Below are 27305 nucleotides of genomic sequence, written 5' to 3' on the forward strand. Positions count from 1 at the left end.
CCACTATAAAAATGTGTTTGTTATGTACATGTGAATTATCCTTGAAATAAAACTCTGTAACTTGTTGTTAGTCTAGCCAAGTCAAAGTTTACACAGACTGTAAACAGTCCTCTTTCCTCTATTAAACAAAATGTATCTTCTTTGTCTATGTCTAGGGTGTCGTGAAGAATGTCAATGAAGGCCAACTTCATTATTAATTAGGCAGGTCATGTGTGATTCTTGATTGACTGCTAAAAGCTATCTTGTGCATGCTGTCATCTAGTATCATTTAGCTCTCAAAAATGTCATGCATTAGCAAGTTTCTCTTTGTAAAAGCAAGCCAAGCAAACATGTTGGGTTTTTCATTCAACCAATCAGGAGCAAAGCTAAAACTAACTGCCAACTTGGAATTCTCTCAAACTTGGTACATATGATGTGCGATTTTGCTTCAATTGGTTCCTAACATTTGATCTGCCTAAAATACCTAAAATAATGAATCAACCGTTGGAGGGTCTGTTCGAGATATTTTGGATGGCCCTTTCAGAAAACCTAAAATGACAGATTCTCCTACACCTTTTATATAGGCTAAAGGAGTGGAAGCCCCAGGAGTCAGCAATCTGCATTTGTCAAAAATTCAAAGTTTGAAGGAATGTTAGGCCATGTTTACACAGGACCGGTCTGGAAGGGTTCCAGTCCGATTTTCGAACCGGATAGGCCTTCTGTTTACACGGGACCGTTCTGGAACCGGTCCGGAGTGGATCCAAAACTGGACCTGCTATTTTGCAGGTCCAGTTATGAATCCGTTCCGGACAGGTTCCAGAACGGTCCCGTGTAAACACATGGATCGGTTCTTTCCTATTTCCATAGATCGGTTAAATGGAGGCTGATCCGGTCCGGTCCGGTTTGGAATGGTTCGGAAAGGTTCCAGTCATGTCCTGTGTAAATGTAGCCTTAGACAACATCTTACTTGGTCTGCCATCACATGTATGTACAAGTATTCCATGTCCTGGGGCCCAGTATCCTGTGAGATTCTGACATCCTGGAATAACCTAAAGAAACAACGCTTTTTAACGCTAAAGACAGCTGACTTCAAGCTCGAGTTTTTTTGACTGCTCGTGTAAGTGAGGTTTGTAACTGTTGTTAAGTAGAACCTTTCCTTCTTCTATACCATACAAACTGTATTGCACGTATTTTTTCTGACTTAAATGAGCAAAGAACACGTTTCCTAAATCCTGACCACTATCCTGCAAGCAGAATTCCCATCAATCGAACAAAGGAAATTATGAAGGGGACCCTGGCAGGCTGTCAGATCGAAGGGTAAATAATTGCAACACGCGTGCAGTCTATGCAACTTGTTTTCGATTCTGAGCTGGGTTGAATATTCATCAAAAATAGAACTTATATACCCCAAAGTAACGCAGAAATTCAATAACATTTACAAAATGAAAATTAAGATTGAAATTTTGAAGAAATCCTACCGTAGTTGGAGAATTCGTGGCCGCCATCTTGTTCACTAAAACCGCAGTGCATTGTGGGCTGCTACACTAGTCTCCCAACGTCCAGATTAGATTTGGCGGGAAAATAATTGCTTCACGTCACTTCCCCGGTCTACCACTTGTTAAGCTAGCTCAACAGACGTTAATGATGAATCGAGCCGATTCTAGGGGGAAGATTTATCGGCTTATAGAGTCAATAGCGAGCTTTTCTGGTGAACCAATAGCAGAGTCATCAGAGAGCTTGTCAATTAATATTTATTCCATCATTGTTGTTTTTATAATTGGACTGAGTGGAGAATAAAGGATCTAAGAAGTTTCTGATCTACCTACATAGCCTATATTTTAATCAATCGCAATTAAATTTAAAATGGCAAATAAAACGGGTACCGGTGAATTTAATGCTGGGGGGGGGGGGGGTTAAACCCTGTGACGAACTAGCACCCCATCCAGGGGGGAGGGAGTAAAAATGCTTCTAGTCGCTTCGTGCTTCTGAAACCGGGTTACGTTCCGGCCTGATTGGCCACTTAGCTGAAACGCAGAATTTACCCCTCTTTACCTGAACTATTACATTTTGTTGTGAGGTTTCCTTCTATTTAAGACTTTTGGTTGGCACGTTGGACTCTGTGTTAGAATGCTGACCGGACGCCCGGAGGCATTTTGGCGTGTCCAGTGAAGCTTGGCAAGATTGTGGGTGGGTATGTAGGGAAATTGCCTAGGGACGTACGGTATCAGGTATTAGGAATCAGAGCCATTCTGGGACGATAAGATGAAATAGTTTGGTTTATTTATAATTACTTAACGATTTTTACGGTTAACATGTTTTACCCCAAACGGTTAAATTTTTGGCCGTTTTACGGCTAACTGTTAACCCCATTGAGACCCTCGTACCTGCGATGAATTCATATTTTGGTCCCAGAGCCCGCGTCCCCCGCCGGTCAAGGGGATATTGCTGACAGATAAACGGGTACCCAAGAATAAAGCTCTACACCATTAAAAACAATTGATAACTATTTATTTAATAAGAAATAATACAATATTTAATCAGAATGATACTATAATTTATATTGACTGTTTTCTTTATTCCTGACTTAAAGATACCAAAATCATATCTCGTGCATTCGGCACAATTGTTCTCTCTGAATTGTACTTAGCCTGAAATCGCAAAGGCATTTTCACATGTAATCTAACCCGGAGTAAAACTGAAAATCCTTCTGCCTTCGCAAGCTAAATTAAAACAAGAACTTCAAGTAGTTTATAACCGGGGGTAATGTTGGACCACTTCTTCAGCTTTTTGGCTAGAAAGGCACGGCGCCGCTGTAAAAAAACCTAGAAAAGCAGTCACTGAGAACAGCCGTGTTGCGTCAGTCACGGAGTGTGCGACATGAATTTTCTATCACGTCATCTCCTGTAAACCACTGCCGCGGAAAATTTCTGCTTACGATGCAGTATTATTTTGTCCGGATGTTGAAAAAATAAACCCAAACCAGTTGAATGACATTAAAGAGAAGTCCATCACGCCAAAATAAAGACAGACAGGCCTCCCGTGTTCTCGTTTAGCGTGTCTGACGACTAAGTCCGCGGCAGAGTCACGGGTGCGTGAATGAGCAGGAGCGAAATCCCTCACTCATCCCTTTCTTTACTGCACACCCGGTCCACAACACACCACACTGAAGGAATGATAAGCTAATCAACGAATTTAACGCATTCAAAAAACAGCTCAGAAGATTGGAACGCGTACGAAGCACGATCACTGCGAGATCGCAGAATTCCCCTTCGTGAGACCCGGCAATTTTTGCTGTTTGATTTTCGTTCATCCAAATACTCAACACGCAAACACACGAAATTCATTTCATAAAAATATTTGAAGTCAAACGCAAGGATTCAAGCCCGAGCAAGCTGAACAATTTAATGAACGACGCCAGAAACATCAAAATTTGCGTGACCGTGACCTCCTCTGGAACGATTTACCGACAAAAAAACGACAAAAACAAAACCCCAGGCAGATTATGAACCGGGCCCAGGCCCCGCCCGGTTAATAAGATTTGAAGTTTATTTTTTCTTTTTTTCTCATATCGAGCCTGAGAACGCCGACATGACCGTTTCGGTACCGATAGCCCTTACTCATGTTTGCGTCAGAATAGCTAACTTTACCACCAAGCTTCGCTTTCGAAGCGCAAATTTGTAAATTTTCTCATAAACCAATTCTCAAAGAAGCAAGGATGAAAAGAATGTCCACGAGAAAACAGCATGAAGGTCGTGTAAACGACAGCCTGCGAATACAGCTGTCCCTCATTGCTACTAAGTGCGCAATGTAGCCTGTGCATTCAGCCGCCTCTCATCGCACGTAGTAGCGGGAGCGACGAGAGGCGGCTGTATTCGCAGGCTATGTAAGCGATGCTTGGTAGCGAATATTGAGCAATGGACTTATAAATAGGGACCCTTTTGTGTCCAACGCGTTACACGCGCGTGATGACGTCACGTCTGTCGTCATATGAGTAATATCTCTGTTATCTAAAGATTTGACGTTACTTTTGGATGATAACGTCAGCGAAATTCAAGTCGTACGTCGTGACATTATGTCAAAGGATTATTTCACTCTTGGCAGTAACTCACTTTCGATTGTCTATAAACATGCTTCTAATATTCACAAACAATAGTTTTATATATGACCGCGAGAATGTTTTCCAGTTTATGTATGTGATACTTTATCTAAACTCTTCCTTTAACAACCAGATGCCTTTTCCAGATAACGAATCTCTTGTAAAAGTGCAAATTTGCCTCAGCATCGAGCGAAACACGACTGAGTCGCTCTGCGGGAGTTTGGAACCAAATTCATCCAAAATCTCTTGTGTGGTTGCTTGTCCAATCGTTGTGCATTGTGATGCAATGAAATTCCGTATTTGGACAAGTAAATCGTCACCATTGTTCCCAGGCGCCTCGCCTGAGTCGTTGCTAAGCAGCAAATTATTTCGCGCCCTCATTTTGGCCAGCAGTTGACTGGAGTGGACTGGTTCCGAGCCTTCCGCTGTGGCACTGCTCATGCCCATTAGGTCTCCACTGAAGTGAGGCTTGGGCTCTAGGCTGGAGGAGGTCTGTTAAAAACAAACAAAAAGTCTCAATCTCCTTTTACTTGTGTTTTCGTGTGGTAAAGTGATGTTTAGTGAAATCACCTGTGAAAGGAAGTGACGAGAAATACTGTTTAAAGTAAGTGTAAGCTAAAAATCATCAAGATGGAATATTCTTACTTTTGGGCCTTCCTCAGTGGTAAGCTTCTTCTTTTGTCCAAAACGTGGCCTGGTCCAAGCAAAAAAAGATATTCAAATTAACACACTACAATATCGTAAGCTGGCGCCTTTATGCCGATAAAGTGGAATAGTAGCAGCTACAATATAGTCCACCGGAAGTGAGTGCTACAAAATACACTGTAGTCAGATAGGGCGAGGGAATTTAATTGCTTGACAACTGAAAAGTAATATAAGTCAATAAATAGTACGATTTTTTAACCGACTGTTAAAAGTAATCATGTATTTCCTCTGGTTTGCGTTTGCTAAGCCCAGTAATCTAATCGTAAAATACATGTAACGTGCTGTAACCAATCACGGCGAACCTGTAACTTCAACCAATCAGAACCAAAATCAAAACCAATCGTGATTTGGTTTGCGTGCGCTTTCCCGCGCTTGGCATCGGTTGCATGTTTTCCCGCGCTTGGCATCAGTTGCTTGTTTTTGCTTTGGGTTCGTTTCGCAGCGTTCTCTCCGTTTGTTTTGATTGGTCATACCGTTCTGCATCTTGCGTACAGTGGGCCTTTTGCAACAAACGATCACATGGTACAAAATCCGCCAAACTGGATGGCAAGCTTCCCACTGGGACATTAAAATTGCTTTGTTTTAGAGAAAGTCACATTCTTTTGCCATCCAGCATAGTGGTTTTTACCTTGTGACCGTTTGTTGCAAAACGTTCATTAAAAATTTCCACAGCCTTACTTCTTTGGAGGTGGCTCCGACAGGCCAGATGAGCCTGATACGCCTGTCCACGTGGGAACACCGCTGACTGCACGCAAGCACCGCTGTCGTGATTTTTTGAGCGCTTTAACAGCACTCTGTGCCACACGGTTAGCCTCGCTTTCAGCCAGTGCTACATCGGGATTGCTGGAATCCATGATGACGTCATGTTTTAACGCGCTATGTACACCTAGTGTAAGAACATTTACAAATAAAATGTAAGAAAAGTGCAAAATGTTCCAGGAGGTAACCTACTAAGTCTTATGGGCACGGTGACCTGCAAAAAACACCGATTCAACCACATGAAAGATGATTTCAAGGTTTTGTTAAACTATTGGTTTTAACCCATCAAAGGTTTCTTTCGGATCTGACAAATTTTCGTTAATGTACCCGAAGAATTTCCGATTTTTTTTTTCACCAATAAAAATTCAGTATATAAGAACGCGCGAGCAACTCCAAAAGTTGTGTCGTCAGCATGACGTCAAGAGAATACGTCATATTGCTTAGCAACATCTACAACAAAAACCGCGGGCTCGGTCGCATCTCGGAAGAGGAATTTCGACCAAAAGAGGTGCTTGCTGCTCAATTGTGTCCAACAACAACAATGTTCTAACCTGTTTTCTTGAAGAGGTGCTTCAGAATCAACTCGTCCTGACGAGCACTGTGCTTTTTCTGTTCTTCCATTTCCTCTGCACTTGACTGGCTTGTGCTCTGTGGATTGTAAACTTCGTGATAGTCCAGATGGTCGATGCGCTGACCGTCAAGTTCTGTAATCCGCAAAGAAATTAATTTGTCATATGTAAAACATTTGGAGAATGAAGCAACAAGGATTATTGCTTGTAACCCTGGATGTGATGCTGGTCCACCGGAGATTCTTACAACACTGACAAACACTTTTAACATAAACATCAGTTTTTCACTGTCCAAATATATGTCGGAGCGCGGCCTCCAGCCTCCGCATCCAAAAAGACACATCGCTGAGATTACACTGACCTGAAGTGTTTCTTTCAGTTTTGAATGGTAGTAAATCAGCAGTGTTATAATTTCAAATTTTCCCTGACTTTTCATCAAAATGTCAATTTTCCCTGACTCAGAACAAAACTCCCTGACCCGTGACCTTCAGGAATTTTTATTTTCCCTGACCATTTGTGGCAACCCTGCTTTTCCTGGTTGCCCTTACGTTTTGACGAGGGAGACACCCATTACGAGAGTAAAGCATCTCGCCATTCCCAAGGGCATAACACCAGGATATTCGCGACCTTAAAGATGATTTACAGTCCGTACTGCGCAGACTCAGGGTTTGTTTTCATTTTTGTTTTGAATTCGTTGAAACGTTACACTTCGGTGATAGCGTACATGAAGTTTTTTAGTTCGCCATTACGGATCGTTTCGTTCAAGAATTCACGATGAGCTAAAACGTCCGTTTGAAATACCGTCGAGCTTCTTTTACTCGTTATTATTGTTTTGCAAGGATATTTGGCGTTAATAATGAAGAAAAAGGTAAGTTTTGTCCCGGAATTTTTATTTTTGCTCGTAAACATTCTTCTGTTTGTGAGACTCACAAACATTGCAGGCGGAGATTGCGCAGTACGGACTGGAAATCATCTTTAAGGCCGGTGTTCGAGTACGAGATTAAAGAAGTACGAGTACGACCTTTTCAAACCTATTACTTATGCTTCCTATTATCATATTTTACACCAATCTCGTACCGACACTCTCTTATTTAGCTTCTTCGTGGTTTGACATTGACTGCTTTTTCGATGTTACTTTTACGAGACGTTTCGGCTAGTGCTTAAGCTTTCATCACTGGCTCAAGCACTAGCCGAAACGTCTTGTAAAAGTAACGTCGAAAAAAACAGTCAGTGTCAAACCACAAAGAAACTACGTCATCACCTGACTACAGTAACAGTCTCTTATTTAACTGGTTAGCAACAGGGAGAAATGAGGGCTCTGGGAACTAAACTGGAGTGAACGTCGTATCTAAAGGTCGCTTATAACTCAGATAACTAACACGTTATCGAGTTTGTTAACCAGAGTTCAGCTGCTTATAGCCAAAAAAATACAAAAACAGCGTCTTTCACTTACTTGCTCGTCGTCGTTTCTTCTTCTTTTGTTTCAGTCTAACTCGCTTCTTCAGCTCGTCGTCGCTTAAAGACGCAAACCTTTTCTTGCCCTTTTTCGACGTAACATCAGTCACTTTCCGTGGGCTACTCTTGTCACCTTCTTTGTGAACAAGGTTATCTACCGCAAACGTCACCGTACGTTTTATTTTTGTTTCCGTTCCTCCTTTACTTTGGCCCTGGATGCGCGTTTCATCTGCTTTAGAAGGTGTTGACACTTCAAAGCTGGATGAAGTAGATGGTCCATTCTCTGCGACGTTCGAATCGGGGGGTGCAACTTCGATAGCTAAATCTTTTGTTGGGGTATCAGCCAGTGTTTCCACTTTTGTCATCTTTTTCTCCGCTAGTTTTCTCGTCAACTCCTTTTGTTTCAGACTCCACTTCTTTCTCCCCTTCCTTACTCTTTGACAAGCTTCGTGTTTCTTCAATATCTCTCCAATCGATCGAAAACGCCCCTCCTGCCATTTCTTCATCAGGTTCTTTCTTGCTAGATTCTTTCGCCGTTCGCTTTGACATCTTCGCAGCTTTAGGTTTCTCTTCTTCCTCTCTTTTTGTTTCCTTCCTCTTTCTCTTATGGGATCCAGGAACCTTGACTTCGCAGTTGGAGCCAGCAAAGATGGCGCTGGTTTCTGTGCCGTATCGCTTGTCACAGTTGTCCAAAGTGAACAGCTCGTAAAGATCGTTTGACTTGAAGAATCTCCGTTGCTTTGGGTCTTTGAGCACTCGATTGGTCAGGAACTGTTTAAAAATTTGCCTGTAAAAAAGGAAACAATTTGGTGTCAACATTGTAGAGCAGTTTAGAATTATTATCAATATGTGTTTGCTCCGGTTTTGCATTTACTGAGTTCTTTCACGCGGGCAACATACTTAACCAATCAGAACAATCATTTGACCAATCAGGAGCAAGTCCAAACCCAATCGTGACTTGAACTCCGCGCGTTTTCCCGCGCTTGGTGCAAGTTGCACGTTTTCCTGCGCTTGGCGCCGGTTGCATGTTTTCCCGCGCTTGGCGCAGGTTGCACGTTTTTACTTCTGGCTTTGATTGGCTCAAATGATTACTTCCTTTTGCGGTCACTGGTCAGACGAGATTACTTTGGTTTTGGTTTCACGACTGCTAACCATTTAAAAACCGCTCTTTTGCAAAATTAACAAAGCAACCAATCTATAACAACCATTTTTTTTAAACTGGTTAGTCGACCGATCAGCGCACTTAACGTTTCTTACCGGTGATAGATCTTCTCCTCTATTGTTCCAGTTGTAATCAGACGATAGATGGTCACGTGTTTCTTCTGACCGATTCTCCAGGCTCGTTCTCGTGCTTGCGTGTCAGTGCTGGGGTTCCAGTCTGGGTCATAAATGAGAACCCTGTCTGCACCCACTAGATTCACACCCAGGCCGCCAACACGAGTGGTGAGAAGGAACATGAAGACTGAACGATCCTAAAACGCGAAGAAAAAAGCAATTACCAAAACGTTTTCTTGAAAGACTGTATGAAGATATAATTATAAAGACATTTTTCCTATGTTCTCAGTCATTTTTCGTGACTCGGTAAATCTCGCTCATATCCTTATGGACTAGAAACATGGATGTTCTGAACAACACTTGACACGGCCTCCGCGTACCTTTCAGTTGTTCTTATTTGAACAAATTATTTGAACAATAAACACACGTGCAATTTTAACAGCTTTCTATTGACTTTCCACACTTCTCAGCCAATCAGAGCCAACAACTGACATGCAAACTGTCAGTACGTGACTACTTTGACTGGGTTTTGAGAAAAAACAAATAACAAATTTGTCCGATGAATGCCTATACAATGACGACAAAAGAAGACTCAAGTTATACCTCGTTGAAGTTTCTGATCAAGGGCTGTCTTGATGCAATCGGAGTGGAACCATCCAGTCTGAAGTACGTGTAACCTCTGGATGAAACAAACTGTTCCAGGATGTTTAACATCTGAAAGAACAAATGTTCAGAGTCACACAATAACCTCAGTACTGAAACCAGAAATATTTACAAACCTGAAACATTTACCACTAGAGCAGTGCAACTTGAGGATTTAACCCATTTTTCCGATCCAATACCGACGATCTCCCATAAACAGGCACATCAGGCGAGCGCCACTATTCCCAAGAGCGACAACCTCCTTTACGGGCGGCTCAACCTCGCTATTAAACTAGCTTTTGTCGATCGAAATGTACTCTTCATTAGTCAGTCTACAGTCTTCTACAGTCAGTCACTCTTCTAAATTCTGGGTAAATATGCGTCTCTGTTTGTGCGCTTAATTCTCTTCTCCCGCTCAAGGGAAGACTAAGATTAGATCCGAAAAATTCCTTACTGATGATCTCTACAGAGATCTGTAAAGTGTCCCTGATTGGCTGTTGCAAGTAACGACCAATCAGAGATCCGTGTATGGATATCTGTAGAGCTAAGTCAGCTACGTCAGTATGGAATATCCCGTATGTGGCATGTCAGACTGGCTAGTTTCACCACCAAGCCTCGCTTTCGGAGGGCAAATTTGTAAATTTCATCATGAATGAATTTCAAAGGCAGCAGAGTTGAAAAGAATACCTTCGTGAAAACTGCGTGAAGGTGGCAGAGGGTTGAGAAAAATTTGCGTCGGTTAACGAGGCTTGGTGCATGGTGAAATTTGAGCATATGGCGTTATCGTACAAAAGGCCTATTGAATTTTAAACGTCTTTAGTCCAAGCGGGGGGAGAATTAAGCAGAGAAGAGGAAAGACTGTTTAGTAACCTCCTCTACTAACCTGTTTGGTCTGTGAAAACAGCAAAACTCGATGTCCTTGCTCGTGCCACATCTTCAACAAAGCTTCAACTACGATCATCTTGCCGGACCGTCTCCCGTCCCCATACCCGTCATCAGGGTCGGACTCATCGTCCTCACCCTTCTCCCCAAGTTCAGCCTTTAGAGCATCCTGTTTAGCTTTCCATAGGGAGCCGGCCTCTGACGTCAGATCAGGGTGATTGCAAATCTTCCGCAGCATAATCAGACCCGGAAACACCTGTTAGGACGAGCAACATACATGACTTCATTTCAAGTCCTTGAAGTAACAAGAACCATAGTTTGGCAAACCCTAGCCTGCGAGCATGATAAGAAATTGCATAAAGCTTCCCCGAAAAGCGAAGCGCGCGAGGCGTAAAAATAGAATGCAAATGAAAATAACCGTCACGAGGCTCAAAAACATCAGCGTGTTCTGAGAGAAATAGAATGAATCTAGGCGAAGTTTTTGTTTTATGTAAGTGTTTTAGGAATACCGGCTGCTTTAGAAAGTGTTTTAGGAAAATAGTCCGCCGTTTTGGTTTGTTTGTCTGAGTCGTGACGTCGCTATTGAAACAAAGTGACCCAGTTTTTTTTTTCGCCTTGTTTATGCTAACCATTTTAAGAATGCGACAATGTACAGAAGCTGTGAATCTAGACCACGATCAAATGCGATAAGGCAGAACATGACTGGTTGTATGATTATTGATAATCTATTTTGTTACCTTGTAGTTACCAGCCAGAATCGCTTGCACCTCCTTAGAATCTAAATACTGCTGGTACAGTTCACGCTGCTCCTCGGTCAGACGACAGAAAAGAACCTGTAAAGAAATGATTTAAATTAAAACAGATATTAGTAGTCAGTAAACTCTGGTGAAACTTTATGAAAGCAGACCACAATCAAGTCCACATGGGTTTTATTCAAATAGCATTACAAATGTAAGCAATTAACTTTGAAACGGTTTTAAACTGAGTAAACGCATTTCCTTTACATGTAAACCGTTTTATTGTAAACATGTTTCAGCGGGAATGTACGCATAGTAAGCGATTAAATGGAACTCAAACCTGCTCATTCTTTGTTGGAAGATCTAAACTCGTGTTGACATCTTTCTTCAATCTTCTCAGCAGGTACGGGTTGATCGTGTCTCTGAGAACACATGCGCACTTGTACGCTGTCTCAACCTTTAAATTAAATAAATGAGTGTTGTGATCTCTGCACGGCACAATAGATGGCAGAGGATATAGACTGGCTTTACGTCAATGGACGATCAATGTTGTGTGTGGACGTTAGTTAGTTAATATGGAAAGTCCTGAATGTGAAGGAGGGCTTATATCCTGCGGGCTTATAAACTTTTACGCGGGGGACTTATATGCGGGGGAGGGGGTTTATAGCAGACATTTTACCGTATCCTGTGGCAAACAGGCTTTCTTGGCGATAAACATTAAAAAAAAAAACCTACAAAAGCAGGATACTTTTCCTGGATGAAGTGCATATATATAAAGTGGACATTCAACTGAACTGGTTAGAGTTAATTGGTTCAACCACTTGCATTAAAACTCTGTTGATTTCTTTAAACTGCATCTTTACGAGGCGACATCAGTTTAACGAGCCATATTGATGAGGATAAGCTTGTCAACTACACTGATAACTGCCTCTTCTTTTTGTCTTAAGGAACTAGCCTGCAACCTAGCTTGTGAAGACAACTCAATTCTGCTGCGACTTAAGGTGTATTTGATTTCTAAAATTTATACCGTCAGTACCTGCACTTTAGTAGCATTACTGTATCCTCCCATAGTTATCGGCACAGAGAATTCAGTCATAAACACAGGCAGGGTGCCAAGTTTGCCAGGAAACACAAAATCAAACAGCGACCACAGCTCCCGTAAGTTGTTCTGCATTGGTGAGCCAGACAGAATGATACGGTGACAAGTTCTGAACTGTAAAACATTAATTGAGATATCTGTTATTAAGAAATTGATTCTTTAGGAGTGTACACAATTCACTGGACCTCACTTTTTGAAAAAAATCGCATCCATTAAAAAAAAATTGGCTGTTAGTTTTTTGATAATTTAATTTTCTTCTATTGGTTTATATTGACTTAATACAATTACCCTACCAAGATTCAACAGCATAATTGCGCAAATTAAGGTGTAAATTTAGCCCTAAAATTATCTTTAAATATTCTTTACTTGATGCTCTTTTACAGAACAAGCTACGAACCCAAACTTTTGGGAGAAGCCTTCCCAATGCTGGCTAAATCAAAGGGCCAAACCCATTGTCGTTCGGGCGAACCATTAAAAAGGGTTCGATTGTCCTGTAAACATTATAAAATGCTCGAAAAGTTGCTCAAATCTTTACAGTTGTGTTTTCTAAAATTGTTTGAAGATTTTACATCTGTATTGGTTGTCAAAGATTTATATCAGTCCTTGAAATTTTGATGAAGTTAAGCACCTTAATTTTTAGGATCGGAAATTTGAAATTCATAACCTGCTGCCAGAATAGAAAATGTTTATTTAAGACGGTCATGACCAGCTAATTGTACCTGTTTACAAGCCAAGGTGATCTCTGCATCAGGATTTCTGATCTTGTGTCCCTCATCTAGAATAACGTAATCAAACCTCTGTGCAAGAAGGCGTTCCTGATGCTGTCGCAATCCAGAATAGGATGTCACCAGCACACCATTCTCACTGCAGATTTTCTTTATTAGTTCTTGCTGGAAAAAGAAAAGATTGATCCACCGAATGGAAAACTGGGCATGGAATCGAATTATTAAAGTAACAGAGCAAAAACGTGTTGTAATAATTGTGGCTGGCCAACATCAGAAAAGGGTTTAATTTTGGTTATAGCGTTATGAGAAATGCTACACTGTGTCACGACTGAGTTTAGTCTTTTTTATAAGGTGTTGATAAATACTTGCTATGAGCTTAATTTTTGCAAAGAAAGTACTTCTAAGGATCTAAATGACAAAACCATAGCTTCATTTCTAACTAACATATCTCACAGGCGATATAATTAAAAGTTACAAACAAACGAGATAACTTTGAAAACTGTTCAGCCAAACGGTTTTTCTTTTGAAAAACCCATATCACAATGTTTTAATCTCCTTCAATTTTTGTCCATCCATACCTTATTTTGTAATTTGCTGTGTTAATGTATTCAGAAGGAATGTTCCTTCGCTGTTTTAAGAGGTTATTTTAATATTTCACTCACTCTAATGGCTGTTTTCTTATGTCTTATGTCTTTTGGCTATAACCCATGACAGTTCCTTTAAACCCCTTTAGTCCAACTTTAAACAAGTCTCAATCAGGCTCAACATGGAAAGGTTGTGTCCGTTTTAAAACTGACTATATATACAGCTCACCCTAAATCCTGAATAACTTCCCGTGTCATGAAGCACAGCCACTCTGAACTCAGGCCACCATTTATGAAACTCTTGAACCCATTGATGAAGAACTGTGACTGGGCACGCAATCAACACTGGACCAAGTCCACCTTTCCTGTTGCATCAACATACAAAGCAATACATATCTTAAGCTTAATTGCAGCAAGGGGGCCTACAGGGATTTAGAGACTAATGCCAACTTGGAATCAACAAGTTCTTGCTTCAAGTACACAGGGTGCATACGTTTTTGAGCTTTTAAAATTCCATGACTTTGCCAGGGACCTTTTCCATGATCTTTGACTTTCCAGGTTTTCCATGACCCGTACGAACCCTGAGTACATGTAAATCTTGGCACATATAACCAGCATTTTTTTCTTAGCATGGGTGAAATTGTATTGAAATCTTTTATGCTTTTTCATAAGGATTTTATCACTTTCCTCTGTAAAATTATGTGCCTGCAAGCTGAAAAGAAGTGAAATAATACCTACTTTGATTTCTTTGCTGATATCTTGCTGTACTTCAGTCCAGCTAGGAAAACAATCATCTGAATAGTTTTTCCTAGCCCCATCTCGTCACCTACAATGCCGCCAGCCTGTTGACAGTGAAGTTCCCACAACCATTGTACTCCTGTCTGTTGATATCTGGAGTAGTTAAGAAGGAAAATATATCAATACCGGTAACTCTGGACTGTTTGATACTGCGCATAACATTTTTAGACTGACTATGAAAGGGTCACCCAACTAATTTAATTTATTTGAATGATATTGATGAACACACAATACATTGTTTTGGAATGAGTAAGTAACAAATGAATTTTGACTGACTGACGGACCGACGGACCGACCGACGTTCCGACCGACGGACCGACCGACCGACCGACAAACCTACCGACCGACGGACCGACCGACTGAATGACCCACTGACCGACCGAATGACTGATGGATGGACTGAATTAAAAAAAAGTGTCAGACAAAACTTACTTGTACAATTTATGCCATATTTTGCCTGGAATTTTTAGCCCTTTTTCAAATTCCATGTCGGGAAACTCTTCTTCATCACTTTCATCAGCTTTGGAATCACTTCTTTTTTTAAGTAGTTCTTTGATTCTCAGCTCCCTAAGTTTTAAGATAAAAGACAATTTCATTAACTTTCATTTGATTTCAATACTTACCCAGGGGTAAAAATAGTTGCATTCCGGCTGAGGATGCAGTATCTTAATGTGACCAATTAATTAAGCTCAGAATTTTAAAATCTGTAGTCTGGACACCAATGGACCACACAAATCTGACCGTATTAAGGCCAGTTTACACGGTACAATTTGTCGGCCTGATTTGGCCCAGATTTGACAGGAAAATGAGTGCACAGTTAAAAATCGGCCTGATTTTTGAAAATCTGTTGCAGTGCCATAGATTTTAGAAATCGGGCCGATTTTTATCCCTGCAATTCAAACAAGGCAAAGAAAAATTAATCAGGTCGATGAGTCACAGCATATAAATTTGCTTGGAACAAATCAGGTTGACAAATCGTAGCAGGTAAACTGGCCATTACGGTAATGGCTGCATGTATTAAAAGAGTTGCGATAAAGCAGGGTTCCACTGTATATCAAATCTAAATGACATCCTCCGCTGACCCTTGAGTAATGTCGGTAACACTGTCATTGACATAAAGTTTGTCAATTTATTTTCCTTCCTTATTCCCACCACCTGCCTTTTGACAACGTACATTTAATGGTGCAACAACATTGATTGATTTTGAACAATACTACGTGTGAAATTTACCTGATTCGTTTGCGGTACATTTTCTCACTTCCATCATCAGCAGGTTTGTCACCCCTTCTTCCAGCCTTGTTAGTTCTTTTTTTCTTCTTTGGTTTAAGGCTGTCTTCTTCTCTGTAGGCGACATTCAATGAACGTTTTCTTGCTGTTTGTTTCTCAGCTTTGGCAGGCTCACCTCCCATACCTTCTTCGTCGTCATCCTCGTACCAGCTGTACTTGAGCTCACTTTCATCTGGGACATATTCATCGTCATATAAATCATCATCATCCTCCAGGTTTTCTTTTACAAACCTGGCAAAAGGTTTCTCATGAGCCTGATGTGCTTGGCTGTTCTGGTTTGCACTGAAGTCCAACCTTGGTTCTCTCTCATCCTTCTGATCAGAAGAACGGTTTGAGCTCAAGCCTGGCACTTCATCATGCAGTTCTTTTTTCCCTTTGGTGCTTTGGACGGTCCCTCCAAATGGTGTCATCTCCCCTGTCTTTATTAATACATCTTGCTCCAAATGATTTTCTATTGCAGGCAGATTTTTGACGTTTTCACTCTCAACCTGAGCATTGCCATCTGAAATATCAGATTTATCTGAAAATGAAAAAAGACAGATACCCACTGTTGAACTTTTGCATATAACATAATAATTTTTATTATTGGTCTATTTGGGGAATAATTAATCATTGATGATTGATTAATTGGGGCAATCCAAAATTATTTCCAATGATCGATTATGAAATATTAACTCATTCCCAACAATATCCAAGACTCCCTTTAAATCAATGTGAAGATGTCATATGGTTTCTTGTGTACACCTGTACATGAAGGGGAAAATTGCCAAATTGTAAAAAAAACTACATGTACCTTGCTGTTCTTCTTCATCCTCCTTTCCAATACCTAACTTGTGGTGCAATGACTTTTGAGTTGCTTGTAGTTTCTTTAACTGTCGTAGCTGTTCAAACAAGAAAAACAAGCAGAGAATTAAAACTTATTGACAAGGTGCAAGTTTGCACCAGAAGTACACTACTTGACACAAATTATGTTTTTTATTTAACTATTATTTTATTTAATATTAACAGAATTGTCTGGTTCCAGAAAATGTCCATACCCACCCCAAAGAAGGTAATTGCCCTTCCTCCAGAGGGGGAGGGGATATCAAAATTACATGTAAATTTCCAGATGGGTAAGGGTTGAAACCAAAAAAAAACTTCCATAGAGAGGTGGAGTTGGGGGGGGGGGGTATGGATATTTTCTGGAACAACACTTACATGAATGCGTGATCTTGTGATCATACACACCTTATTATCTTTTTGTTTTTGAACTGCTTGGGTTCTCCGCCATGATTCATAACCTGTTGCACTCTTACCCTCAAGCCTTTTCAATATCTTGTCAATCTCTTGCAATTCATTTTCCACAGTCCTAGTAACAAGATAACAATATTTTATGTTCAGTTGTTGCTTTTGTGCATTTACATATATACAAAACATACTATACTATCCACTGGATAGCGATTTATCCAGCGGATAGCATTATCCGCCCTTTGAACAACTGGGCCCTGGTGGATACCATATTTAAGCTTGTTAACAACACTAACTTGATATCTTCCTCTACAGCTTTTAAGTTTTTCTCCCATCCTCTCACAATCTCCTCTGTCTCTTTCACAGCAATAGCCTCATCGACCTGTTTTAAAACTCCTTCTTCAAATTCATCTTGATTGAACACATTCACACCCAAGTTTCTCAACACTGAAGCTTGCTCTTCCACCGGTACCGAGCGAATCAAACCAGAATCAATGGAAATGCCATAGCTTTTTGTTTTGTGACCACTGGAGTTTATATGTTCACCTCCAGTTGCGTTCTCTTCGGACTTTTCCTCTGATCTGTCCTCTAAACATTCCGAGGGTACATCCATTTTGTTTTAGACAAGAGATTTCGTGTACAGTCGCTAACAATTAAGCTGACGTAGAGATGTTGACAAGACTGGTAGCTTTGTCCGTTGAGTCTGTCGAGAGTACATTTCAAGTTTTCGAATTTTGTTTTCTTGTTTTGAAGACAAGAAAGTCTTTTGGTCCCTAGATAGTTTCAAATAACATTTGAAGTCTTCTCAAATAGATGAAGCAACTTTTCCAATCAGCCTTGTTGCTTTCGCTGATACTTCTTCTGCTATGATCTCTGTTTTGCGAATTCAGCCGAAGTCAGCCATTATTTATTTGAGGGTAAATTCTTACACCACCGATAAGTCTACTTTGACTGAAACCGCTGAAACGTTTACCGTAGACGAAATCTGTCACGTGAACCGGCCGGCTCGCCTGTTCTACTCTTCGAGACTTCGAGGGGTGCAGGTACTAGGTTGTGCCTTTTCGCACAATTTTCTACTTTTTAGACATCACCAAACAAGTAGAATGTCGCAAGAAGATGTCCATCCCACGGCCGCGATTGGGTACGATAAGCTTACATCCCAACTGTATGAGCGGATCAGACCGAGCTATTCAAAAGAAGTTGTAAACTTTGTTCTCGATAAACTAGGCATTTCACCTAAAGATGCTTCAACAGATCAGCCAGTACGAATATTGGAGCTTGGTGCTGGAACAGGAAAGTTTACCCGTACTTTACAAGAAGTCCTTCGTGACAGCAAAGTGCAAATCATTGCGAGCGAACCGTTGCTTTCTATGAGGGAAGAGTTTGGAAAGAAACTTCCGGACATAGAAATCAAGGGCTTTCCAGCCGAAAATATCGGTAGGAAACTGATTAGCCGATGGGCTCTTGCATTTTTCCGCTTCCCCATCCCTGTTGAGGACTAGTCTTTCTTCTTTCATTCAGTCATTTCATCCTAAATGTTTTAACCTCTAAAGAAAATTATAAACCCCTTAGAAATTCCACTGTTTCTCAGGGCCATTCCATTTTATATCCCCCCATAGATGAGATTTTCTGAAGGGACTTTGAAAGTCATTCCTGATCGAGGGGGTAGCCCTGTTGGCATTCTTTGATCTTTTGAAATTTTTGCAGGGGTTAGGGAAAACTTGGCTTTATTCTGAAGGGGTTTGAAAATTCAGGTTATTTCTAAGCGGGGGGGGGGGGAGCATCATGTCAGCACTTTGATCTTTTTCTAAGGAGGGAAATTTTGATTTACCACATCAAAAAGGGGTGTTCACTGTTGATATAAAATTGAATAGCCCTCAGCAAGGTGGGAGGGGGTGGGGACATTTACAATGACATTTAGATTGCCAAAAACATGAAAACGAGGCTAGGCAGGCCAGGGTAACTTTTTCCATACAAATCTCTTAAATTTGAATTAGTCATAACTTTGCAGCAGAAGCATATGCTTCTGTTTGCAGCCATTAAACCCAAAACACTGAAACCTCTCAGAATAGCATAATATTTCAAATATAATTAAGTGCCACCATCAGCATTTTAAGAAGCTTGATCAAACAACAGAAATGAATGACAACCATTTTTGCATAAGGTCTATCCTTCACATGTGAATCGTAGTCATGAATAGAACGAGACTCGCAAAGTTTGTAAGTTACACCCCAATGAGCCGACAATGAGCATCCCTGCCCCTTTCATATGAGAGTACCGCTCAGGGTACAATGCACCAATGACCTCTTTTATGATCAGTGACTGACATGTGACACTGACAACCAACATGTTCAAAAACACAAGCGAAGAGGTAAAGATAGCAGCCATACATTTGTTACACTTTGGCCAGCCTAATCAAACAGAACATGCCATTTATTGGCCTGCAATGACAACAAGAGAGGTTTCAAAAATTGGTCAGAAAATCTATCAAAAATATTCCTGAGTTAGGAAAAACGGTTACCATTTTATAATACAGTAATTTTTTCTTTATTTTCTCTACAGATTTACCGGATGGGAGTGTTCATGCAGTGATTGCTGCACAATGTTTCCACTGGTTTGCCAACGACAAGTCCATCTCTGAAATTCATCGTGTTCTTGTTCCAGGAGGCAAGCTGGGTATTGTATTTAATAACCGTGACCAAGCTGTACCTTGGGTGAAAGAATTGGATGAAGATTTCCTCTTCCCATTGTATGTGCAATCCAATACACCAAGTGAGCACTCTGGCATATGGAAGAAAGTCTTGACTGCATCTGATAAATTTGGGCCCATGGATAATGATGAGACTTTCAAAATGGAACAGACTTTCACCTTTGATGAGTTCATAGCCAGGCTTATGTCATTTAGTGTCATGGCAGTGAAAAGTGAGGAAGAGAAGCAAGTAGCAGTGGAAAGAATCAAGTTTATTTTGAGCAAACATAACAAAAAGGAAAAAGACGTAATTACCCAACCTTTTATAGTCAACATTTACTGGTGTCAGAGAACATGAATTACTTTTCATAACTTATGGTGTCAGAGAACATGAATAACTTTTCATAACTTAATATATTTGCAAATAAATATACCAAACAATAATCTTATGTCATTGACAAATGTTATTATTTTCCTTGCTTTGAATTTTTATATATTTATATTTTTTTTTTACATATAGTAAACAGCGCTTTAGAATATTATAGTTTTAGCGCTATATAAATGTATAAATTATTAATTATATTCATCAATAAAATGGTGAGCTCAAGGTTTCTATCGTCTGTTAGCATAACTCAGTGATCGATTGGACCAGATTGACAAAAAACAGTTTTTGTTAACGCTGCCTATTAGGCAAACTTGCAATCTAAGGGCGGTCTAATTTTCCATACCCTACACACTAAAATGTCTGATAAGGGATGGACAATTTATTTTTTTTAAGGAGGGGGGAGGGGGTAGGTGGGTCGGCAATTACAAAAAAAAGTCTTGCACAAGATAAGTAGGAGAAAAAAACTGTGCACGGGTAAGCACAGAAAAAAAAAGCAAGCCTCACCTACACCTGCTAGGGTAATAAGAAAATCCTTGCAAATACCAATGCTGAAAAAAATTCTTACTCGGAAAAATTTCTCAATACACCCCACCCCCTCCCTCAAAAATTAAATGGTCCGTCCCTACTCCCGAAACTTAACAGGCCAGATCGACCACAAAGCAAGGCTTTTCGGGGAAATCATTGTCAGAACAAAACATTGAGGCCTAACTAGCCTCGCTTTCATGCGACTCGTCCCAGGCACCGACTGAGTGGTCCGCCATATTTGCATTTGGTGTATACCATTAAAAAAAAATAATTAGAATTTAAAAATGACATTAGAAGTCTTAAGCTGATTCTTTATTCTTTTACCTACATATACCTTCACATGCCTGATCTCAACGTCACGGCAGCCGTTGTCTGCCATACTTATTTTGTGGGTAGGCTCCAGGTAGGTTCTTACACCACGTACCTACTTCCATGTTGACTGAAACTGCTGAACGCAATGAAAGGTTACTCAGGTTTAATAAGTTAATATTTACCTTGAGACTCAGGAAATATGCAAATATCTTTCATCAGATTTTGCCTTTTGCCTACAGCTGCAACTTTTCGGAACACAATTTCTATTTTAAAGGCAATACCACACAGAATGTCACAAGCGAGTGTCCATCCCACAGCCCAGATTGGGTATGATAAGAATACGTCCCAAATTTACGAGCAAACCAGACCAAGTTATTCAAAAGAAGTTGTTAACTTCATGCTCGATAAACTTGGCATTTCACCTCAAGATGCTTCAACAGATCACCCAGTACGAATTGTGGAGCTTGGTGCAGGAACAGGAAAATTTACCAGTATCTTACAAGAAGCCCTTAATGACAGCAAAGTACAAATAGTAGCAAGTGAACCGCTGCTTACTATGAGAGAGGAGTTTAACAAGAGGATTCCGGACATAGAGATCAAGGCCTTTCCAGCCGAAAATATAGGTAAATGTTTGTACTTTCTATGTTGTTCTTTTTACAGGCACTGTTTATGTTTAAAATACTGTAAAAGATCTATTAATGGCTTATTGTCTTTTCAAGACCCGAGGGGAGCTTAAAGGGACATTGTCACCATGATTAATAAGTGCTACTTGAAAATGCATGAAGGTGTTGGTGTTAGCTGGATATCCGCTAATGGTGCCCTGTCCTTGCTTAAACGTACTGTAATAGTCATGGAAATTGTTGAAAGGTGGTTTGGCTACGTACTGATAGGACAGTAGTGGTCTAAAACTTATAAAAGTTGGGCCGACGTTGGGCATATCACTTTAGAATATAGCCGCTGTATACGCGCGATGGAATTCTAGCGGGCATTATTACCGAATGGTAATGAGGTGTAGTGATGATTCGCGAACTTGAAGTGACGTGTTTCCGTCACTCCATTCTGATATTAAACCGCAATTAATTCATGCATTAACGTGCTGACAGAAAGGTTGTTTAAAACGCCATTCAGCACATGTCAATCAAAAACAAATTATCCTATAACCTCATTCCGCAGGGTCTCTCTCTTTCAGGGAACAAGGTTGAATTTTTACAAAACAAATCGAAAGAGGATAATTACACTTATCCTCTGGTGATAAAAGAGAATAGAATTCGCTCTACGAAGCCGTAGAGCATACTCTATCAATGACCCATTCACCTTAGAAAACATTCAAACGCAAATGAAGTGAGATTGTGACATAACTGATAGCAGCTATAAGCTACATGCAGTTACCGCGTCTTTATTGTAAACACAACATTCATGCTGCACGATTTTGTTTCGCGTCACATTATCTTCGTGTCACGTCATCCGTTTTTCATCTTTTTGAGTCGTGCAGAAACGCGCAACTTTCTCAAGTTTTATTCGCTGCTCAAAATAACGCTATACGTGCTGACAGAAAAGTAAACATATCCACAAAACAAATTTACCTAATGCTAAATGGATCAAAGGTTACACTTTTGTGATGAAATAGAATTCGCACTACGAAGCCTGAGAGCACGAACCATCAATGACACAATTCCCATGGAAAAATAAAACATTCAAAGGCACATTATTGAACGCTTATTTGAAGAAAAAAAACTGTCAATGACCCATTCACGCAAGAAAACATTGAAAGGCAAATTAAGTGAAATTGTGACATTACTGATAGCAGCTGTGAGTTACACGTAGTTACGGTTAAAAAATTATTACGCTCGCCATGTGACGTGTTGTAGTTAACACCACATCCACAGCTTGAATCCACAGCACGTTTCTGTTTCGCGTGACGTCACCTCGTGTCACGTCATCTGTTTTTCATCTTTTTGAGTCGCGCAGAAACACGAAGTGCTCGGGCGTATCTTTCTCTCGAATTTTATCCGCTGCTCAAAAATAACGCTATACGTGCTGACAGAAAAGTATAGATATTCACAAAACAAATTTACTTAACGCTAAAAAGGATCGAAAGGTAATACACTAACCGGTAAATATTTTTGTGGTGAAAACTGAATAGCGCTACGAAACCTGAGAGCACGAACCATCAATGACGCAACTCATGTGGAAAAATAAAACATTCAAACGCAAATAAAATGAGATTGAATTACTTTATTGGACACTTATGTAGAAAAAAATGCGAAGGTCGGCACTTCATCGAATTACCAAATTACCATGAGGTTGCTCGAAGAGCCTTTGATTTTTAATAGAACATAGCTGAAAACTATAGAAGCCCGGTACCCCGGATGTGCGAAGTGTTTGTCGAATTTCGCTGAACGACTTCGTCGACTTCGCCTCTATTCTCTTGTTTTGTTGTTTAAATGATGCTTTAAAGCAGCAAGTTTTTATCAGAAACGTTTTACCTGCTTAAATGGAAGTAAGACAGTGCCAAAGGAAGCGACAGATGAAGAAAGAATCGTTGAAATTTGTTGTTTTTCTTTGGAGTACTAGTTGTATACGCCACTATTTTGCCGTGAACTGCCCGAAATTGATTGGAGATTATTTAGCAAAACAAGCCGGACTCTAGAAACGCTTTGGGGTAAGAAACCTTTTTTAGCCACAATCTGAAGACAGAACACTCCACTTTTGTTCTTTTTAAATCGAAATAAGAGGCGAATTTGAAAAACTTGCTGCGAAACGAACGCGTGAAAATTTTTCATTTGAATGAAATTGAAGTAGGCTTAACCAAACTTGAATGCGTAAATATTTCAACTAGATTTGTCGGCTTTGTAAGAATCTTTTGGTAGTTGGAGAAAGGACTATATAAATAGGAAATATGAATGTAATGGTGCCAAAGAAAAGAATAAACTAAACTTTCACTTTTACCAATGTTGCGTGCGTTTGTAAATGCCGTGAGCGGCCGCGAGTCTTGTAAGTTCAGTGCTCTTTTTAATGCTATATTCTAAACCCACTAGAAGATGGTTTTCCTATGTCCTATAAGAAAATAATGCACTTTTGAGGTCTAGAAAAGCAGCTGAATGCCCTCGCCTGACGGCTCGGGCATCCACTAGCAGCTTTTCTAGACCTCAAGCGTGCATTATTTTCTTATAGAACATGAAAAACCATCTTCTAGTAGGTAAATAGATATGTGATAGAAATGCTTGTCAGAAAGTTAAAAAACCTTAATGCTACCAGAACCATATTTACACATATCTGGACATGGTCCAAGTTCATTTTTACTCCAAGAGGTAAAATGGAACCTCCCATAAGTGCAGTGACAGATGGAGAGGGGGTCCCTCCTTTTGGTAAAAGACCTTTTTTATGACTCCCCCTGCTAAAAAGTTTTTGGGTATACACAGGGATGTAGCTAAGAAAACTATATGCCGGCTCATCAACAAGCCCAGCTGGCTTTTCTGGCCTTAGCAGCTCTAAGAGTTTACCTAAGTCTTTGTTTTCATGTGAAATTTCAGCTGGATTAAAGTCCTCTTTCAGCCGGTTAAATTAGCCGGCAGCCGGCCCTTGGCGACATCCCTGTATACACCCAAAGAAGATGTCCACTCTTTTCGTTCAAGGACTGGATCTGCCACTGAAGTGGACACCTTTCAGTGACCTTTGGGGCCAGAAAAAGGGTCTTTACAAGAAAGGTGCTCACTAATGGGACATTAAAAATTCAGTGTTTGTATGTGGCTCAGGGACCATGACAAACAAATTTGCTTTAATACAACAAATGTACTTTAGTGGAGGTTCAACTCAGGGGTGAATCTAGGGGAGGGTGCAGGAGGTGTGCACCCCCCCACCCCCTGAGATGACCTGTGGCTTTTTAATACAACTGGTATTCTGCAAAAAAAAGTCAGTTACACCATTCTTAAGGGGTGCACCCCCTCCTAAGAAATATCCTGGATCCGCCCTTGCAACTGTACTAATAGAGTCTCTTTTATTGACGACGGACCTGCTTATTTGTGGTAGGCTTATTATTGATCAAAACAAACAGAGCACGTACATGTAATATGACAAAAAGAAAGATGTCAAAAAGAAGTCAGCAAATTAATCAAAAACTTCCCCGACTGAGTAAAACAATTTTATCATTATTTTTATTTTAATTTATTTTTATCTTACAGATTTACCGAGTGGCAGTGTGCATGCAGTTATTGCTGCACAATGTTTCCACTGGTTTGCCAATGACAAGTCCATTTCTGAAATTCATCGTGTACTTGTTCCAGGAGGCAAGCTGGGTCTTGTATGGAATGAGCGTGACCACTCCATCCCTTGGGTAAAGGAACTGGACGACGAAGTTCTCCTCCCTTGTTACAAAGAATCCAATACACCAAAAGCACAGTCTGGTGAATGGGAGAGAGTCTTAAGTGCATCTGAAAAGTTTGGGCCCATAGAAAGTGATGAAAGTTTCAAAATGGAACAGACTTTTAACTTTGATGAGTTCATAAACAGAATTATGTCAATCAGTGTCATTGCAGTTAAAAGTGAGAAAGAAAAGCAAATAGCAGTGGAAAAAATGAAATTAATTTTGAGCAAACATGACAAACAAGAAGAAGACATAATTGCCTTGCCTTATAAAGTCAAGATTTACTGGTGTGAGAGAACATGAATCGATACCACTTTTTAAGATGTTAAGAGCCATTTATTGGGAAGATATAAGCCTAACTTCCTTTGCAAATGCCATTAGTTTTTATTGCAATTGACATATATTTGCATATTTACATAATTATAAACAAATTGCAAACCATTTTTCAGGACTTGGATGACCAGATTTATTTATCAACAGATATCTAAATTTACCATTTATTGGGAAGATATAAGCCTAACTATCTTTGCAATGTCATTATTTTTCACAATTGGATATAAATTATTTGCATATTTACATAAATTTCCAAGTTACCCTTTGCCTCTGTTTTAAAACGAGTCTACGTTCGAAACCATTCAAATGAAAATAAGTTTGATTTTGATTTTCATGTGAATGGTCCGGTTTCGCACGTAGACTAGTTTTGAAACAGAGGCAAAGAGTGACTTGAAAATGGCCTATTGCATACCATTTTTCGAGACTTTGGTGATAAGATTTATTTATCAAAAGATATTTTTAACATACTTTTTATATTAGCTTTTTACAAGTTTATTGATGAAATTATATTAATAAAGAAAATGGCAATTTCATTACTTGTGTGTCTTTAAGGTACCCAAGAGTAATATTCCAGTTAAATGTAAGAAAGTGATGAACGCTCAAACAAAGTGTGGTCAAACTTCTTTTTAAATGCCTTAAATTTTATATGAGTATCAAGCATGATGGGCAAGAATTTTTTTGGCCAGAACTGGGTGATGACAATTGATGAAAATAACGAGTTTTAAATAAACAGGACGTTTTTCGGCAGAGTGGTGTTGGTTATTTTTATTTTTTGACCTCAAAAACAAGAAAAAAGCCACACGCTCACAACAAACACAAAACTGCCCCCTGTTACGTACAAAAGACGAAAATTAGCTCTCTTAGCATTTTAGAGGCGGCGGCAGTTTTGGCGGGAAACGCATACCAAGGCTTGACTCGGGAGACGAATCAGTAATCAATTTTTGCGGAAAATATTCACCCGGAGATTTTTTTATAAAGCGTATTTTTGGACATTTTTGATATTTCGCGGTCAACTTACTCAAAACACCACTTGCAACATGAAGGCATGCCTTTCTTTCCACTAGCATCACATTTTATTGCATGATTTTTTGCTTGGGCATGAGCAAAATGCAAAGTTTGTTTTTCGCTTTTCCTTTTTCTTTTTTTTTCTCATCTCTTTTACTGCAGTTGTTGGCCTTCCACTGGGCCCCGGGGGGGGGGGGCACTCCCCTATATGGCTTATACGGGGACGTGCCGCTGGATAGGGTATGGTTTTTGACTCCTCCGGTCCTGAACAGGGTATGTAATTTCAAGCTCCTCTGTCCTAAACAGGGCCTGAAGCTGTCCTAGACAGGGTATGGCTGCAAGACTGTCGTCCATGTATTTACATTGTTTTCGCTTTTGCTTCAATAAAAAGCATTATTTTATTCGGTGGGATAGGTGTTTTTGCATTTCAATGCTTCAAACATCGCGTATGGGACGCAATCACAATAAAGCGTAAATGATTGTTGATGTTGTCCTTTGTCCTAAATAGAGTCTTAGAATAGGGGGTGTTGTCTTACACAGGGTAGGCATTTTAAGTTTTTATTGTCCTAAACAGGGTCAGGGTTTCAAACCTCCAGCGGCACCCCTATACCTAAACTTAGGTCAAGTACCGCCCCACCCCCCCCCCCCTGGGCACTGGGCTTCCTTGCAGTTCAGGAATTTTCTACTGAAGCGATTGAGTATAAGTGATGCCCTTTTTGATCAAAGCTGATGACGTCACAAGTGGAACAAAGAGCATCGTTCGTCACGGCCGGTTTTGGCCGGCACGGGAGTCAATGGGTTAATGCAGGTGGTAGATTTTAAAAACATTTCAACAAGAAAATAAACGATAATAGAGTAACTTGACGTTTCGAAG

The 27305-nt window shown here is 40.1% G+C and overlaps 4 protein-coding genes across 4 annotated transcripts in view; 2 read left to right on the forward strand and 2 right to left on the reverse strand.

The window, feature by feature from the left end:
• The window catches only part of LOC144631922 (nuclear pore complex protein Nup85-like), a 49091-nt gene extending 47595 nt beyond the window's left edge, over positions 1 to 1496 (reverse strand). Inside the window, exons 1-2 of the mRNA XM_078490499.1 lie at positions 1458 to 1496; positions 947 to 1028 (exon numbers count right to left, since the gene is read on the reverse strand). Coding sequence (XP_078346625.1) covers positions 947 to 1028; positions 1458 to 1484 — 109 coding nt within the window. The 5' untranslated portion in view covers positions 1485 to 1496. The remainder of the gene's footprint in view (positions 1 to 946; positions 1029 to 1457) is intronic.
• A 2165-nt stretch (positions 1497 to 3661) lies between these two features.
• On the reverse strand, positions 3662 to 17717 carry LOC144631920 (DNA excision repair protein ERCC-6-like). Its single transcript, XM_078490496.1, is given in 20 exon segments — positions 3662 to 4567; positions 4721 to 4769; positions 5459 to 5666; positions 6091 to 6243; positions 7562 to 7913; positions 7915 to 8350; positions 8821 to 9035; positions 9442 to 9552; positions 10364 to 10618; positions 11100 to 11195; positions 11440 to 11556; positions 12136 to 12312; positions 12918 to 13088; positions 13737 to 13872; positions 14246 to 14398; positions 14738 to 14872; positions 15536 to 16112; positions 16386 to 16473; positions 16820 to 16940; positions 17116 to 17717. Coding segments are annotated over 20 exon segments (4254 nt in total). The 5' UTR covers positions 17433 to 17717; the 3' UTR covers positions 3662 to 4180.
• Positions 17718 to 17804: 87 nt separating this feature from the next.
• Positions 17805 to 20115, forward strand: LOC144631927 (uncharacterized). The gene is made up of 2 exons (XM_078490502.1): positions 17805 to 18256; positions 19382 to 20115. Exons 1-2 carry the CDS (start codon positions 17923 to 17925, stop codon positions 19864 to 19866), a joined length of 819 nt encoding a protein of 272 aa, XP_078346628.1. The 5' UTR covers positions 17805 to 17922; the 3' UTR covers positions 19867 to 20115.
• A 135-nt stretch (positions 20116 to 20250) lies between these two features.
• On the forward strand, positions 20251 to 25959 carry LOC144631928 (uncharacterized). The gene is made up of 2 exons (XM_078490503.1): positions 20251 to 21353; positions 24912 to 25959. Exons 1-2 carry the CDS (start codon positions 20930 to 20932, stop codon positions 25394 to 25396), a joined length of 909 nt encoding a protein of 302 aa, XP_078346629.1. The 5' UTR covers positions 20251 to 20929; the 3' UTR covers positions 25397 to 25959.
• The last annotated feature ends 1346 nt before the right edge of the window (positions 25960 to 27305 follow it).

This window comes from Oculina patagonica, chromosome 12 (assembly GCF_052425735.1).
Source record: "Oculina patagonica isolate OP01 chromosome 12, crgOcupat, whole genome shotgun sequence".
Taxonomy (NCBI): Eukaryota; Metazoa; Cnidaria; class Anthozoa; order Scleractinia; family Oculinidae; genus Oculina; species Oculina patagonica.